The sequence below is a fragment of the Netta rufina genome (assembly GCF_964035555.1).
Source record: "Netta rufina genome assembly, chromosome: 20".
Lineage (NCBI taxonomy): Eukaryota > Metazoa > Chordata > Aves > Anseriformes > Anatidae > Netta > Netta rufina.
The window spans coordinates 12,070,693-12,086,167 of NC_140144.1; the positions used below are offsets into that span (position 1 = coordinate 12,070,693).

Here is a 15,475-nt window from a genome sequence, read left to right on the forward strand (position 1 = left end):
GGGAGGCTCCCAGAACTGCTTGTCCCCTAGCCACCGCAAGCTGTCCTCTCAAGAAGAGAACGAGCTCAGTCGGGTGCAGTTTGCTCTTCCTTAGCCTACAACAGCTGCTGCCACTGTCCAAGATGCAGCTTGGTTTAGGACGAGGAGCTCAGGAGCTACAGCTCTCTGCTTTTTCCTCCGGTCGTCCCCTGCCTTCCAGGAGCTCAGGGGCCCAGCCTCGCGGTTCGGTGAGAGCGGCAGAAGCTCCTCAGAGGTTTCCACCGCAGCGCTACCCAGGCGCGGCGTTGGCTTGGCGAAGTTTCGGGTTTTGCCCCGCGCTCCCCGGTCCGTGCGGCGGGGGCACCGCTCGAGGGCCGGGTCCGGGGCTGCTCCCCGCGGGACCCCGTCCCCGCTCGGCCTCGCCGTGGGTGTGGCGGCGGGCGCGGCCCCGGGCCGGGCTTTGCCTCCGGTGCCGGCCTCGCGTCGGGCGCTGCGTGGAGGCCGCGCCGGTGAGTGCGGGGCGGCTCCTCCGGGCCGGGGGCTGCCGGGGCCGGGGGGCGCGGGGGCGGGGGCCGGGGCCTGGGCGTGCGCGGCGGCGGCGGCGGGGAGCGGGGCGCGGCCGAGCTGCGCCGTGCTGCGGCCCCGCCGCTCCGCAGCCCGGGCCCGGGCCCCCGGCCCCCAGCCCCGCCGGGCGAGGCCCCGGCCGCCGCCGCTCCCCGCCCCGCGCCGCTCCGCCCGGCCGCGCAGGCCGCTCCCCCCCCCCCCCCCCCCCGCCGCTCCTCCCGCCGGGCCGCCCCGCGCCGCCCCGCGCCGCCCCGCCGGGCGATGAGGAGCTGCTTCTGCCTGCGCCGGGGGAGCCGCGAGCCGCCGCCCGCCGCGCGGGCAACAGTTAAGTGTCCCCGGGGCCTCGGCGCGGCCGGGCCGGGGCTGCGGGACCGGGCCCGGCCCTGCCAGCGCCCGCGGGGCCCGGGGCGGCGCGGCGGGGCCCGGCGGGGCCCGGCCGTCCCCTCCCGTCCCCTCCCGGAGCTCCGCGCGTGAGGCCGGGCCCGCCGCGAAGCCCCCGGGTGCCGCCGGGGCCGGGTGCCCGCCCCCGGGGGTCGCTCCCCGCGCGGGGCCGGCGGGCGCGGGGCGGTGTCGGTGTCCCGAGCTGGGGGCGCCGCCTGCGGCAGGGCCGGGCCGCTGGGGGCTCCCGGGGGCCGCAGCCTCGGCGGCCGGGGGTCTGGCCGAGTCCTGGAGCCGTGGCCTAGCGAACAGCTCGCTGCGGGCGTTGTGTGGCTGGTTACAGAAAATCCCCCCAGCGCTGCCTTTCTCTCGGTCTTTGCTGCAGGTGTTCGTGGCGTGGATGTGCTCGATTGCTCTTTTTCCTCCCTCAGCCCTGCTCGGAGGTTTCTGCTCAGCTGGAGGTGACGAACACGCGCTGTGTGTCTTTGCTGAACGAGCCAGAAAGGGGAGGCTGAGCTGCCCAAGTTTTGTTTGCTCACCTCTTACCCTGCCGGTGCTTAGGAGTTTTCACTGGTTTCTGGAAGGGTTCTCAAAGATCCACAGAGCGTTAGTGTTTGCTCGGCCTTCCCTGAGTTGGGATGCTCGCGGACTGGTCGCTACAGCTCCAGCTGGGTCCTCAGCTGCAATGGGAGAGCCGGGCTTCAGGAGTTCAGCTGGTCACGTTAACATTTACATTTCTCCATCCTGTTTTTATTTTAAACCCAGTGAGAGCGTGCAAACACAAAGCTTGGTGGAGCCTGTCGTGTCCCGTGGCAGGTTAGCGGTGCGGTTCGGTGTTGTCCCTGTAACTCTCTGCTTTGCCTATTGTATTTTGTCGGTGTACTGGGAAGAAGGCTTCGTTTGAGCTGCTGGAGGTGTGAAAATAAATACAAAATGTTCCAGTTCTGCAGTGCCCGCTTCTCTAAGTGAGTCCCAAGGTTTAAGGCGCTGTGGCTGCCGGGGACTTGTCCGCACAGGTACCAAGACAGAAATAAGCAAACTGAATGTCATTTAAATTTTGCTACCCCGGTAGAAGGTCATCTGCATTTGGAAATCTATTTTGGTTTGAAATAGGACACTCCTCGCAAGTGACTGCCCATCTGCTGTGAAGCAATGCGAGCGCTGGGTTTAGCTCGCCCCGTGCTGGGGTTCCTGTTTCCTCTGGGGTCGGTGAGGAGCTGCGGCACTTCCCCAGCTGCGGGGGGAGGCTGGCGGGGGGTGGGGGTCGGTGTGGGGACGGTTCCGGACGTGCCTCCGTTTGGTGAGAGCTGACACCGAGGCTTTGGGGGTCCCAGCTGCATGTCCTGCTGTGGTCTCCTGTTTCTGTTCTGGCTCAAACAGTTGTGCTTTGGCCGCAGAAATAGCAGCCCAGCAGGGGCTGTGTCCTGTTCCCGGGGGTTGGCAGCCCCGGTGGGGGGACAGGGTGTGTGGAGGAGAGCCCCGGGGTAACCTCGGTGCAGTCCGTGCTGTGCCGGCGGTACCCGCCTCCTTCACGAGATGAGGCAGCGATAACCCGAGCACGTGGATGAGTGTTTCGGCAGCGTCTGCTCTGGTTTGATAGGATTATTTCCTGCAGAGTGCAGGAACTTGGGTAGTTGATTTATTTTTTTCAGTTTTGCCTTAGCTCATGGTTTTCTGCTCTGTGGGAAGTCCTCTGCTGTTTAACTTCAGGACTTGGCCTGCTTTGCTGGAGTTTCTATGGCAGATACGTCCCCAGATCTGTTCACCTGCCACTGGCTCCTGGGCTTGCCTCACTTGTTGAAAAGAAACACCAAGAGGGGAGAGCGCTGTACAAACTCAAAATAACGCTTTTGTCTCTAAAACTGTGTTCCTTTGTTACGCCTGCGTCCCAGCCAAAGCTCAGTAGTGCATGTGGTCAGGTCACCGTCCTGTAACGCTCTAAATGGACAGTGAAGCCAGTAGAAAAGTGTGCCTAGGATAAACTAATAAAATCAGAGATGAGCTAGCAAGAGTGAGAGAATGCAGAAAGGAAGGAAACAGGCGATGCCAGGGCTGTGCTGTCTGCGCCCCCTCTGCTCTCCGCGCCGTGCCTGTTTGCCGTGCGGCTGGGTGGCAGGAGGGCCAGGCAGAAGGCCGCTTCCCCTGCCTTGCCTGCGAGGCCTCTGCTCCATGGGCTGAGGGTTTCCCGGCACCGAGGCTCGTGGACACCCGGTCAGCTGCTCTGCGCGGAGCCTGCCCGGTGCCCGCTGCCTGCAGGGCGCCTGCTGCTGGGCTTGGAGCAGGAGCGCTGGCTTTGCTGGTGGGCTGGGCTGGTTTTGCTGGCATTTGTTCCAGGAAGGTCAGTTTCTGATATTCCTGCCTGCTGCTCTGGAGAGGGAGTCTGCCTGCGTTCTCGGGCCGCCACGAGGAAGATGAGGCTCTGCTGACCTGCAGCAGTCTGAAGCCCTGCGCAGAGCTTGCCGAGAGCATGGGTGCTGTTCCCACCGGCCTGGCAGGGCGCAGAGCCTGTACCCCTGTACCTGCCTCTCTGCCGGTCCATCTCCCGCCGTGCTGGCCAGCGCAGGGCTTCCCCAGTAGCTGCTGCGAGCCCCATCGTGCAGCTGGGATCAGGCTGCCCAGGAGCCCCACACCTCCTGCCCCCTGTGCCACAGCCGGCTTGAGGCTGCCAGAGGTGTTCAGAGCGAAGCTGGCAGCGCTGCAGCCGAAAGCTCTGCATCCTCGTGCCTCGTCCTGTGGGCATCCTGCTCTGCCCTCCGTGTGGGACCGGTGCTGGCGGGATGCGTGCAGCGGTGCGGGGCAGGCACGGCCTCTCCCTGCAGGCTTTGTCTGAGCGGTCCCGGCGGGGCTGGCGTTACGTCCTGTCCCGGGGCTCGTGCCCGGCATCCCCTCGGTGCTGGGAGCTGGATGTGGCCCTGCAGCTGAGAACCTCCAGGGAGCATGCTCCCAGCTGAGGGGAGGAATGCTCTTGTGATTGTTGTGGGCTGTTCCCAGCACAACCATGCGGCAGGAGGAGCAGCAGAGGCCCTCAGAGAGCTCGGGAGCAGAGCTGAGCGTGGGATGTGACGGGCTGTTCCCTGGTCAGCTGCTCTGAGTTCCCAGCCACCACGGTGCTAGGCAGGCGTGTGGGTCAAACTTAAGTTGTTTAAAGAGAACTTCGTTAAAATAACAAGCTGTCTGATAGGAGTATTTATAGAATCCGTCTCCTCGATTTAATTTGTTCTTTCACTGTTTGGTTTTTCTATTATTTTTAAGTTCAAAGGCATGCTAGAAAAGAAACCAAACTTGCAGCAAGCACCCTGAGGGAGATGTGAGATGTAGCTGCTGTCGGTGTGATTGCCCAGCCAGAAGCTCCTCTTTGACCTGTGTAGAGCTCAGAATAACGTTGGTCTGGGTGCACAGACCGGTTGCTGCCGCTCCGTGTCTGTTCCAGAGGCATCCTTGGTACCACCCAGGGACCCTCGGTGGCCGAACCCGCGCTGCCGTGCCCGCTGCCCGTCCCGCGCCCCGGCAGGAAGCCCCACGCCTCCGTGCGCGGCCTCCGCTGTTTCCGCCGCGCAGGGGCTTTGTGTGAGCCCTGACAAAGTGCGGATTGATGCGGCTTCCTCTCCCCTCCCCCTGCCGTGCCGTGCGTCCGGCCCGCGAGAGGCCCTGCGACAGAGGTGCCTTTCTTCCCTGGGCCGAAGGCAGCTCCGGGCTGGGCCGGGCGGGGTGGCCGAGCCCTCCCCATCCTCAGCGCCCCGCGCAGACCCCAGCCCTGAGGCGTGTTGCGTGCCGTTCCGTGGCGCACTGGGGACTGCCATCGCTTACCTGAACCGCGGCTCCGAGCGGTCCAACAGAAGCCGCTGTCGGCACCCGTCACCCCCCAGCTCCTGCTGTGTAACAGCAAGTCAACAAATTGTCGTGAGCGACGTGGGAAGACGTGCATTCGTATGAAGAACACATTGCAAGTTCTTTATTACAGTCACGTTAAGTTTGCCGAGTTCTGCTCATTTTAGGCAGTTTCTGCATTATTTGCGAGGTTTTTTGAGGAGCTCGTGGGCACAGTGCGGACGTGCAGCAGGGCTGGCTTTGTCTGAGCAGCACCCAGTGGCTTTGTTAGCTGCACAGCCCTTTGTTCCCTGCTGGCCCTGACGACGTGAAGGCTGCGGTGAGGGGAAGGGGGTGAGCAGGTAGGGGTCAGGGTGCCCTTCTAGTTGTGCTTTGGAAGCTTAAATCGTGTGGGTAAGAGTGGGCCTGCTTCAGCTGGCTGCCTGCGTGCTGGATGCTTACCAGGCGCTGAAGCAAAGCTCTGTCCTCGATTTGGGTCGTTGGCAGTGGTATTTCCGTCATTTCGAGCACTTGTTTCCTTTGTTTTGGTCACTTCAGGCAGTCTGCTTGTTTGTGTGCCATTGTTATTTATACAGGGCCCAGACTTGCTCTTTTCTTGTCGCCTGCAGCACGATGTTTGTTCAGACTGGGCATTGTGAAGTGTAAAACCCAGGTCCTACTGGCACCAGCACTCACCTCTGCCTTTTCTAGGAGCAGTAAGTAACTGGCCATCTCCGTGGCCTCGAAGCGCTGGGTTTCATTGCTCTTAAGAGGGAACTGGATGAGGTAGCTGTGGTTCTCAGCTTGTCTGGCTGCTCGCGGCGGTGTGCCTCCACACACGGTGCTGCCCTTCTGTCTGCAGGTGCATGGGGGCAGTGTCCTGGGGCAGTCCTTTCCGAGAGCCTGAGAGGTCTGGCTCTGGCTGCCGGCCTCTGCAGGAGACCACTTGCTGAGGCAGTGGCACCTTTCCTCCTCCTCCTCCTCCTCAGTGAGCTATTTTGGCAGCTCTCTTGTCCTCTCCCCCTGCTTCCAGTAGCAGCATCTCTCCAAATGGGTTGGTTTCACCCGCTTCTCTCCCTCTTTGCGGCTCTTTCCCCTGAAGCATTCTCTTCTCCCTTGTTCCTGGAGGATGCTCAGGCCTCTGTCTGCTTTGCATCAGACCGTCCTGTGTTGCTTCGTGTGCTCCCCTGGCGCTCCGCTCCCTGCAGCAAGCAGAGATTTGCATATAGTGCCAGATACATCTGTGCTGCTACGTGAACGCGGTCGCATTCAGGAGGGTGCAGTGAGACTGCTGCCTCGCCGGGGAGCCCTCGCTGTGCCCGATGCCTGTGTTGGATGGGGAACCTCATAACGAAGCCATTACCAGCAGTTTTCTTGCTGCTTAAAATGGCAGAGCTGCTTCAACCAGCCTGACTGGGGGATGAAATTTGCTCTTTATCTGGGGGGGAAGGGATGAACTTGGGTTTTCCCATCACTGGTAAATGGAGACCAGCCCATGCTAAATGTCCTGGAAACAGTGAAGTTAATCTCAGAAGAGGCTGCTGGCCCAAATTCCAGACCTGTTGGGCATTGCACAAACATACCTTCTTATCAAGCAAATGAAGGTGCAGAAGGTGTGTCTGGCCTAATCCTGTGTTTAACTTGGCAGTCTGTGGTGTTTCAGCACAAGCACTGTGGCATGCACGCACGCAGGCTCTCGGTGCTCTCTGTGCCGCTGAGGTGCGCTGCCCAGCAGCCCTTTAATGCTGTGCCTTTCTTCCAGGATCAGTCCATGATGCCTGAAGTGCGAGACCTCTCCGATGCGTTGCCTGACCTGCCGATGGATCCCATCACGGGCGTCAGTGTGGTTGCATCCCGGAACCGCGCACCGACAGGTTATGATGTAGTAAGTAGAGCTGTTTCAGCTGCTGTCGCTACTGCTTTGGTTCTGCATTAATGAGGCTTTGCTGGGAGCAGCATCTCTTCCACAGAGGGCTTGCCATCAGACGGGTTTGAAGAAGTAATTTGGTAACCAGCTGCCCACCTCTCAGCCCAAGGTACTTAGCAGTGCATTTGCTCAGTGGAGGTTTGTGGGTGCAGTCATGCCACTTCATCTGTGCTCCAAGAGGAGCATAATTACCTGGAGGAGAGGTTTGCAGAAACAGCTGGCCACCGTGGCAAGTAAATTTACTGATCCTGGTAACATCCATCCTGAAGGATTCCTAAGTATCGCGCAAATTACATCTCTGAATAAATGGATCCCACATCAGCTGTTTAATCCCACACATCAGCACTGCACGATAATGATGAGAAGCTCCAGATTGGGAAGCAAATAGCTTCACAACCAGCTGAAATTGCAAGGGCAATTTTGATGGACAGAATGCAAACCTCTAAATTAAGCGTTGGCAGGAGGCTGGGCAGCAGGAGAAGGCAGCTGGATACAGTAGAGATGAACATGGGAATGGGTGGATGGAGGACACAGCGTAACGACTGCTTGTTCCCTGGACTGGTTGCTGTATAGCCACCAACGTGATTGGTTTTTTGCCTATAAAGTGAGCGTCCCAAACAGTGAAACATCATGAAATGCTGACCTTGCAGAGTACTGCTAGGGAAGACGTGGTCCCTTTTTGTGTATCCTCCAGCTGCTCTACGTCACACCTTGGGTTTTCAGTGTCACACAGCTTGTGGAGCTGAGCGTGGAAACCCATGGACTGCGGCTTTGCTCACACATTTACAGCTCTGGGTCACGTACAATCGCTGGATCATTGTGCAGGATGCCCTGATCTGGATCACTGTGCAGGATGCCCTGTATGGTGTGAGAAGGAAGAAAAGGGATCAGGCTGAAATAAGGGGCGGTGTGTCCGTGTGTGTGTGTGTGTGTGTATGTGTGAGAAAAGGCTCCTGAGAGACCTGGAGGGGTTTTTGCATTTACTGCATTTTTCTGAGTGCTGATTACCTGTGTGAGCCAGGCTGTGTAATTAGCTGCTTGCCCTGATAAAGGAGCATGGGACAATGTGAGAGTTGTGATAACAGAATTGCATTCTGCCTAAATGGCTGGGCAGAGAGCTGCTCACCCCAGATAGCCTGTCTGAGGTTTAATAGGGAACTTTAGCACTAGCACAGTTTAAACTAAACAAGATAAAAGATTCTTCCTGTGGCTTAATCCAATTACAGCGGTGTTGTAATAATGCTTGTGAATGTGGGTTGCTCTCTCCTAGGGGGCACAGAGCGGAGGCTGCCTTTTCTCTGATTTTTCTGTTTTGCTTTGCGTTTACAAGGAGCTCTTTTGACCCGGGGCCAGTGGTCCCTGCTGTCGCCAGCGGTGGTGTTTGCTGGCTGCAGTTTCTTTAGCTGATGCGTGGCTTCCACACGTTTCCTCCTTCAGCCGTGCGTGTGGCGAAGCCGCAGCGTGGCTCTGTGCCTGGGGCTGTGCTGGGCCCCCAGGAACTGCCTTCGGTGTCCTTCCACTGCACAGCGCCTGCTGTGGTGTGGCTGTGCCAGGGATCACGACACGTCCTGGTGCCCAGCCCCTGGGGCGGGTGAACGCGGGGCTGTGCCCCTCTTGCCTGGATGTCTGGGCAGGGGCTCCTCTGCACGAGTCAGCCGCACGTGGGGTGTGGGGGCACCACCTCCCCACGACCTCTCTGGAACCCAGCCTGGAGTATCTCAAGGCACAAAACCAAGCATGCAGAAGCGCTCTTCTGAATGCGGAGGGCGAAGGCTGTAGCAGGTTCAGAGACGTGGGCATCGTGTGGACCGGAGCAGTACCAGGCTCGAGGTTTCTCCAGATCTTTTAATCGCTGAAGCACCAAGGGCCGGATTTTGCCAACACGCATGGAATGTGTCTGAATGTAGATTCCTGAAAATCTGCCCAAACTGGCAGGACTGAGCCCAGAGGTGGGGAGGAAAGGGAGGAGAGGTGGGCGGAGGGCTGGGGACAGGAGGGAGGTGTGGTTCCCGCGCTGCAGGCTCGCGGCCAGCTCGGCGCTGTGGGTTGCTCTGGGGCTGCGGTGCCGGGGCAGGGGTGGGGGCAGCCCCTGCCGGGGGGCAGGCAGTTCAGCGAGCCTGCTTGCCAGAAGAGCTGGCCCAGGGCTGCCAGTAGCAGCATGCCGGTGCAGGGCGCTGCGCGGCTGGAGGAGCCGGCTGGGAGACGCCTTCTGTACCGCGTGCCGCTCCTCTGTGTCCGGCTGGTTGTGGCGTGCACTTGAGGAACGTCTTCAGCTCTGAGAACGACCTTCCCTTGTGCTTGGCAAGGCGCCGTGCCAGGCGGGCAGGCACCTGGCTGTTCAGCTCCACGTTCCCTTTCCCTCTGCAGCCCATCTCTGCCCCCTCTGCTCTCGTTCTCTGTCCGTACCCCTCCTGGTCCTCTGGGCCCAGACAGCTCCTGACAGCAGGGCATGGGCTGTGACCTGGAAGAGCTTGTGCCTACGCTTCACACGTCTGCAGTGTGTGAATGCTGGGATTCCCGCCTGCTTTTGGTGGTCGTTGCAGACAAGGGGGTGGGAAGAAGTTTGGAGCAGCCACACTGGAGCCAGCCCAGATCTGGGAGTACCACCCCCACTGCTCCCTCGGTAAGGCCAGGGTGTTGGGCACCATCTCCACCATCCTGCACGTTCCTCACACCTTACCGAAGCAGGGAAGACGTGGGCTGGGGTTGCTCAGCACCCGTCCTGCTGGGACAGGCCTGCTGCAGTCTCTCCACATCCTTCCTCTCTCGCGTTACCCCACCGTGGGCACGTTGCCCTCATGCAGCTTGGGCACGGTTCTGCTTCCAGGGGTGGTGGGGATCCTCCTTGCCTGCAGGAGCCTAGCAGATGATGTAAGACATTTCCTGTTTATATTACTCTGTTTTCTTTCCCTGCGAGTTTTCTGACAAGTTAATGCATGCTTACATTCTCCAGGCTTGGAAAGAGGCTTCAGCAGGATGGTGCGGAGCCACAGCGTTCAGATTAATCGCTGGGGATAGTGCCTGCAAGTGTTGCGTTTCAGCAGCAGCAGGCATGGCTTTGCCTGGCGTGCCCGTGGGAGCTGGTGAGGTCTCAGCCCTGGCTGCTTTCTGTTTTGCTGCCTGCATTGCCCTAAGCACCCTGCGGGAGGAGCGGCTCGGGGTGCACTGCACGGCGCTGGTGGTGGGCAGCGGGTTGGCTGGGCAGGGAGGTGCCGGAGGAGCTCGGGCTCAAGCCCCAGCTCTGCAGGGATGCCCTCCCGGGGGGACGCCGGAGCAGGGCTGCAGGGAGGGAGCCCCAGCACCTTCCCAAAGGGGAGTGCTGTGCGCGGTGACTGGCTGGGAAGCTAACTTCAACCGCTTTGAGATTTGAGGCGTTAGAATTGCAGGGTAGTTGCCTATAAGGGTTTGTGATGTGGTTTTTATTTTTTTTTTCTGTTATTGCTTTTTGAGGATTTTTTCAGTGCTGAGTCAGGGCATAACACTGCCAGGCTCTCTCCTCTGGGAAGGCAGAGGTGCCAGCTTGTGCACGCCCGTGCTGGAGCCTTCCTGCCGTTCAGCTGTGGGTCGGGGGAAGGCAGCAGATGCACCCTCTTGTGCCGCGAGAGCAGGGGCTGTGCCCTGTGCCGATGGGTCTGCTCCAGAGCTCTGCTGTGTGTGCAGGGCAAAGCCTTCATAAGAGGAAGGGAAATTGAGGTATGAAAGCGGCGTACCCGAGTTTTTCATCTTGCCAAGGGAGCGAAATGCAGGTGCTCCGGTGCAGCAGCCCCAGTCGGGCGGTGGGGTGACTGGCACAAGGGCTTGGAGTTGCCTCTCTGCTGTAACTGTTGTAGTGTCACCACTCCTTTGAAGTGACTTTTTAATCCAGTTTAAATCGTGTGAAATCGCAAGGAAAGGCTTAAAGATTTTTGTGGGAGTACTTCTTGTTCTGGCCTTTGTCAGGAGAAGTGGCTGTGGCTCCTGGTCAGCCCCGGGGCCATCGCTCTGCAGACAGCTGTGGGCTTTGTTGGGGTGGAGCCCTCCTTGCAGTGTGCCCCTGCACCTGTGGCAGTAACGAATGCCTCCATGTGCTGACTGTTCCTAACTATTGTTTGGAGACTGCAGCCAAGTTGCTGTTTCCTCATTAGAACAGCTTTTGTCAGAACATCTTTAATCAATGGACTCCCAAGCGGCAGCACTTTTAGAACTTTTTTTATACCTCCTCTTGGAAGTTCTTTGCACTGCACCTTGTGAAGAAATAATGAGATGCTGTGAGAGTTCAGGCTGCTGTTAATTAGAAGAGGTCTGAAGAAGTAGTCCTGCACATACATTAACTTTATCTTGGCTCACATGTCTCCTCTCTCCCTCTGTCTCTTCTTTCCAGGTTGCACAAACAGCAGATGGCTTGGATGCTGACCTCTGGAAAGATGGCTTATTTAAATCCAAGGTCACGCGATACCTGTGCTTCACAAGATCATTTTCAAAAGAAAATGTAAGTCCGTTTGCTGAGTGTCTGCATGATTTGTATCTGTGCCTGCTATGTTCTTACCCACAAGGTGATTCATTTTATTGAGGCAGTTATAATTCAAGCAGGCATTTAACTGTGTTTTGGTGACTAAAGAGGCAAACTGCAATGGCCAGATATTTGTGTTTTGTTTATGTTCTTCATGGAAGGAAATCACTGGTGAAATCTGTGACAAAACCAGCAGAAGAGTGAGTGTTTACATTTCAGCACCCCCCTTACACTAGCAATGGGTGCTGCATGTTCCCAATCCTGTTAGATTTCTAGCTCTAATTACGCAGAGAAATAAATGCTGCAGATAATGTTGACAAAGGAAATGTTAGTTTCTGAGTCCAGGGGAATCACACCTGTCTTCTTGCAGGATTACATTTTTCCTTATTTTTTGTGTTCATTCTTGAAAATTTGTCTACGTGATGCTTACACCACCCTATATTTGCAGTCTTCTAGTGTGGCTATTAAACAACTGCCAGTGATCAGAAATGAGCTTATGTCTGCCCACATCTCCTGTGGAAGGGGGGAGACCATGTGCAGTGAGAGCCTGACGCCTTCTGCTGTGTTCATTTAATTTTTCAGTTGAGGGTAGTGTGAAAACTTCCTCTTTTCTGGAGGAGCTATTTAATTCTACAATGAATGCACTCCATCTAGTGGGTATTTCTGCTTTTCTTGGTATTCTGGATATTCACAGTGACGCAATTGTCAAGGGTATGGCGGTACCATTTCGTGCTTTTACCAACAATGGGAACGGAAAAGCGGCCGTGACTTTGGAGGCTGATCGCAGATCTTGCCAGGAAAAACAAGGGCCTGCCTATTTCCAGCATTTGCCCTTTATTCCTTCCACTTTCTCCAGATTAAAATGAAGCTCCAGAGCCACGGGAAATACTGCTTCCTCGGGTGGATGGACAGTACCTGTTTTTTTAGCCTTTAGTACCTGCAGCAGCAGGAATAATAGCACCAGAATAGGTAGGGAGGGTACTAAACAGAAAGATTTGTGATCATTTGGGTATTAAGTTTATCTGCGGCTACCTTAAATGCAAGGTTGTCAGAAATAATTATGGGATAGTAGCAACTACTGGCTACTGGAGACAGCGTAAATCCCCCCAGTCAGTGCCTGTTGGGCTTTGGCATGAATCATCTGCTCAGCATGGCACGGGAATGTGTTCTTCGTATTTATGAGGAGTGAATTAAAGGGGGGGGATCGAGGGGGGGTCTCAGCTGCACAGCAGACGCATGTGCGAGGAGCGGTGCAAGCGGCCGTGCCCCACGCAGGGGCTGTCTCACAGCCTGTGCCGGGTGGGTGCTGCTGGGCTCCGGGCAGCAGCCGCGGGCTGAGCTGCGGGGGGACCACGGGTGGCAGGGAGCTCCCTCTCTTCGGGCGGTGGGTTTCCTGAGGTTTGTCAGCCTGCTCACACCCCTGAGTGGGTTCTGTCCTGAGGACACTCCTCTATCCAAACTCGGCAGAAGGTGCAGCTCACGCTGCTCAAGGCTGTAGGTTTTGTGTGTGCTTGGGGCCTCTCTGTGAGGCAGAGATGCTGGGTAGATGGTGCAGCGAGCCTGCCAGCCCCCCAGGAGCACGCAGCTGACCAGCAGTCCTGGTCCCCCGCCTGCAGGAAGCTTGGAAATGCAGGTTGTGTGGCCTGGGAGGAGGGGGGGCAGATGAGCGGCTTTTTTTTTCCTGGTGCAGAGCAGCCCAGCAGAGCTTTCCATCTCCTCGGTCTGCCCCAGCCATGCAGCCTGGGGCCCCCAGGTAGCAGAGCACTGGCTCACCTGGACCTGCAGGTGTTGCTGCTCTTTGGGCTGCAGGCTTTACGCATGGGGTGTTTGGGTTGTTTTTTTTTTTGTTTTTACAGAACGGTGGGAACTGACTCGGCTAGAAGAACATGTTAGCAGAGTGAATGCAGCATGGTTACCTGGTTTACAATGGGGACAGCCTGCAGTGCTCCATTATCAGAACAATTGTTCTCAACAGCTTAAAATATTTGGCAATTTATAAGGATGTTTTGGGTATTTAAATGTCACATCTAGGAGACCTGGAATGGTGCATCTCACAGACAGAGGGATGGAGGCAGCCGGGGGCTGCCCAGCCTCGGTTGCTTGGTGTGAGCTGGGGACACAAGCCATGTGTGTGCCGGTGGTCAGGGCTGCAGGCCTGGGGGCAAGGAGCTGACTGTGAAACGCAGAACCTCAAAATCAACTCCAGCCTGATCTCCCCTTAGTTCAAAGGCTACAAATTCAAATATGTTTTCAGATAGCTCAGAATAATAACCAGAGAGTAGAGATACGCATGAAATAGTTTGTCTGCCAGACAAAAAATACCTATCAGGGAGGTACCTGGAAACAAGTAACAGTAAAACACACTGGCAAGTGTGATGGCTTAGGATGAAATCTTAATTTTTCTGTGTTGCGTTTCTGTTTGTAAAGGCTGTGTAGTATCTGAAGTGTAGGACTTTTTCTTCAACATGTGAATGCAGATTACTGGGAGCAATGTTGGATTTAACGAGAACTGCAAAGAAAATCTGGTCTCTAAACAATCGTGGAGGATGTCGTTCTGAATTGTATTTTTAGCTCTTCAAGCCTTGATTAACAGGGCAAGGCATCAGATCAGAATTCATATGGACTCTAAATGAAGCTCTTCCTTCCAAATGGCCTGCTCTTCTGGAGCACGCCTGAGCTTGGAGCTAGAACTGTGTCTGTTCAGTACTAATTAGCTAATGCATGTAATGACTCTGGCTGTGTCTGCAAGAATCCTCTTCCCGCAGTGCTTTCTGCCATCGCTGTCGCAGAAGTGTCGAGTTCCTCTTGCAGCGAGCAGTGAAGTTACCTGTGTAGCGGGTGGGGTGGTGGAGCTGGTACCCTGAGCTGCCGTGCTTTCAAAAAGGAAGAGTTGGGTTCCTCTTCCGAGGATCCAGGAGTGCAGCTGTGGATGAGACGGCTGAATCTGTGAATGCCAAAAGCTGCCTGGTATTTCCTATTCGGTCACTGTAGTTTCTGGGGAAGGACAGGTCCAGGTGTTGCCGTGGTATCTCCTCGCCTGTTTCTCAGTGGCCAGGTACAATGACAAGGCATCCTGGGACTCAGAAGGGGATAAAAGCTGGGTTTGAACTGGATCATGTCGTAATCGCTGACTGTTTCTTTTCTCTCTTCAAAGAGCCATTTAGGCAACGTCTTGGTTGATATGAAGCTCATTGACATAAAGGACACTTTGCCTGTGGGCTTCATCCCCATCCAGGAGACCGTTGATACACGTAAGTTGGTGTCGGTTCCTGCAGCGCCGTGGGGTGGTGCAGGGCAGCGGGATGCTCCGAGTGCTGCTCTGGGGGGCATCTTCAGGGGTAGCTCTTCTTGTGCTCTCCAGGCTTGTTAATGCTGCTGCCTGGCTGCCACCAGCTCTCCCGCTCACGCAGGAAGGAATAGTTTATTCTTCCTCTTCCCAAGGGCAAACTGAGCCTCACGGGAACAGAGCTGCTGTGAGGGGGGGTGTTCACAGACAGGTACGAGAAGGGAAGTGGGTGCACGTGGGGCTGTGCTCATGCACACGTGACTTTCACCACCCGTTGCAAACAAACAGAAGCCCAGGACTTGGCAGGCGGTGCTGAGGTTATGTTTGAGCTTGCTGAGAGAAGCCACAAGTGTGGCATCCAGGGGAAATACTGTCCTCGTTTCTGCAGGGCAGAAATGGCTTTCCTGCAGCATTTAAGCAAACTGCTCGTGAACGGGTCTTCCGATCCTCTGAGACTTGTGGCAGCAGCAGCTGGAGCCGTGTCTGGTCACAACAGCCCAGCCTGCAGCAGGCAGCGAGCGCTCTTGGCTCGTGGTGCAAAGCAGCCTGGGGCCAGCCCCGTGGGAGCTGTCTGGGAGGGCTGCGCAGCGCCGGGTGCTGGCGCTGAGTGCACGGTTACCATGCGGGAGCGTAGGTGGCTGGTACCAGTTCTTTCCAGTAAAGAAATCCAGGCTGGCTATGAACAGAAAGGAGGTGTGTGGGCCTGCTTTGCAGGGGGTAACTCATCCAGATCTGCAGCAGAGGAGGATCATTTTTCAGTTGCTGCTGACCTGGTTCTGTTTGGAACCTGTAACCCAGAAGTGAAAGGCTCTGCAGCCCAGTACTGAGCCCACGGGTCGTCCCCTTTGCCTGGAGAATTCCTTAGCTCATGTGGCGTGGGAGACTCACACCTGTGGGAGAACTGGACAGTTGTCAGCTGTTGGCGTAGCTTTTGTAGAAGTCTAGGTAGAGAGGTGAGAAGGGACTTTGTAATTAATTTAAAATGCGTTGAATTGCAACCTGTACAATCTTTAAAGCGGTGGCACTGTCTGTATTAATGAAGTGG

The 15,475-nt window shown here is 56.7% G+C and overlaps 1 protein-coding gene across 9 annotated transcripts in view; it reads left to right on the forward strand.

Moving 5' to 3' along the window:
• The first annotated feature begins 421 nt into the window (after positions 1 to 421).
• MVB12B (multivesicular body subunit 12B) overlaps positions 422 to 15,475 on the forward strand; it is a 114,960-nt gene continuing 99,906 nt past the window's right edge. For 3 of the 9 annotated variants that reach the window (XM_084299057.1, XM_084299065.1, XM_084299064.1), the window contains exons 1-4: positions 756 to 867; positions 6,491 to 6,613; positions 11,016 to 11,123; positions 14,299 to 14,395. In XM_084299057.1, the coding sequence (XP_084155183.1) occupies positions 805 to 867; positions 6,491 to 6,613; positions 11,016 to 11,123; positions 14,299 to 14,395 (391 nt within the window). In that variant the 5' untranslated portion in view covers positions 756 to 804. Of the gene's footprint in view, positions 489 to 755; positions 868 to 1,750; positions 1,938 to 2,250; positions 5,445 to 6,490; positions 6,614 to 11,015; positions 11,124 to 14,298; positions 14,396 to 15,475 lie in introns of those variants that run through there. The other 6 variants (XM_084299062.1, XM_084299058.1, XM_084299061.1 and 3 more) reach the window with 6 other exon arrangements.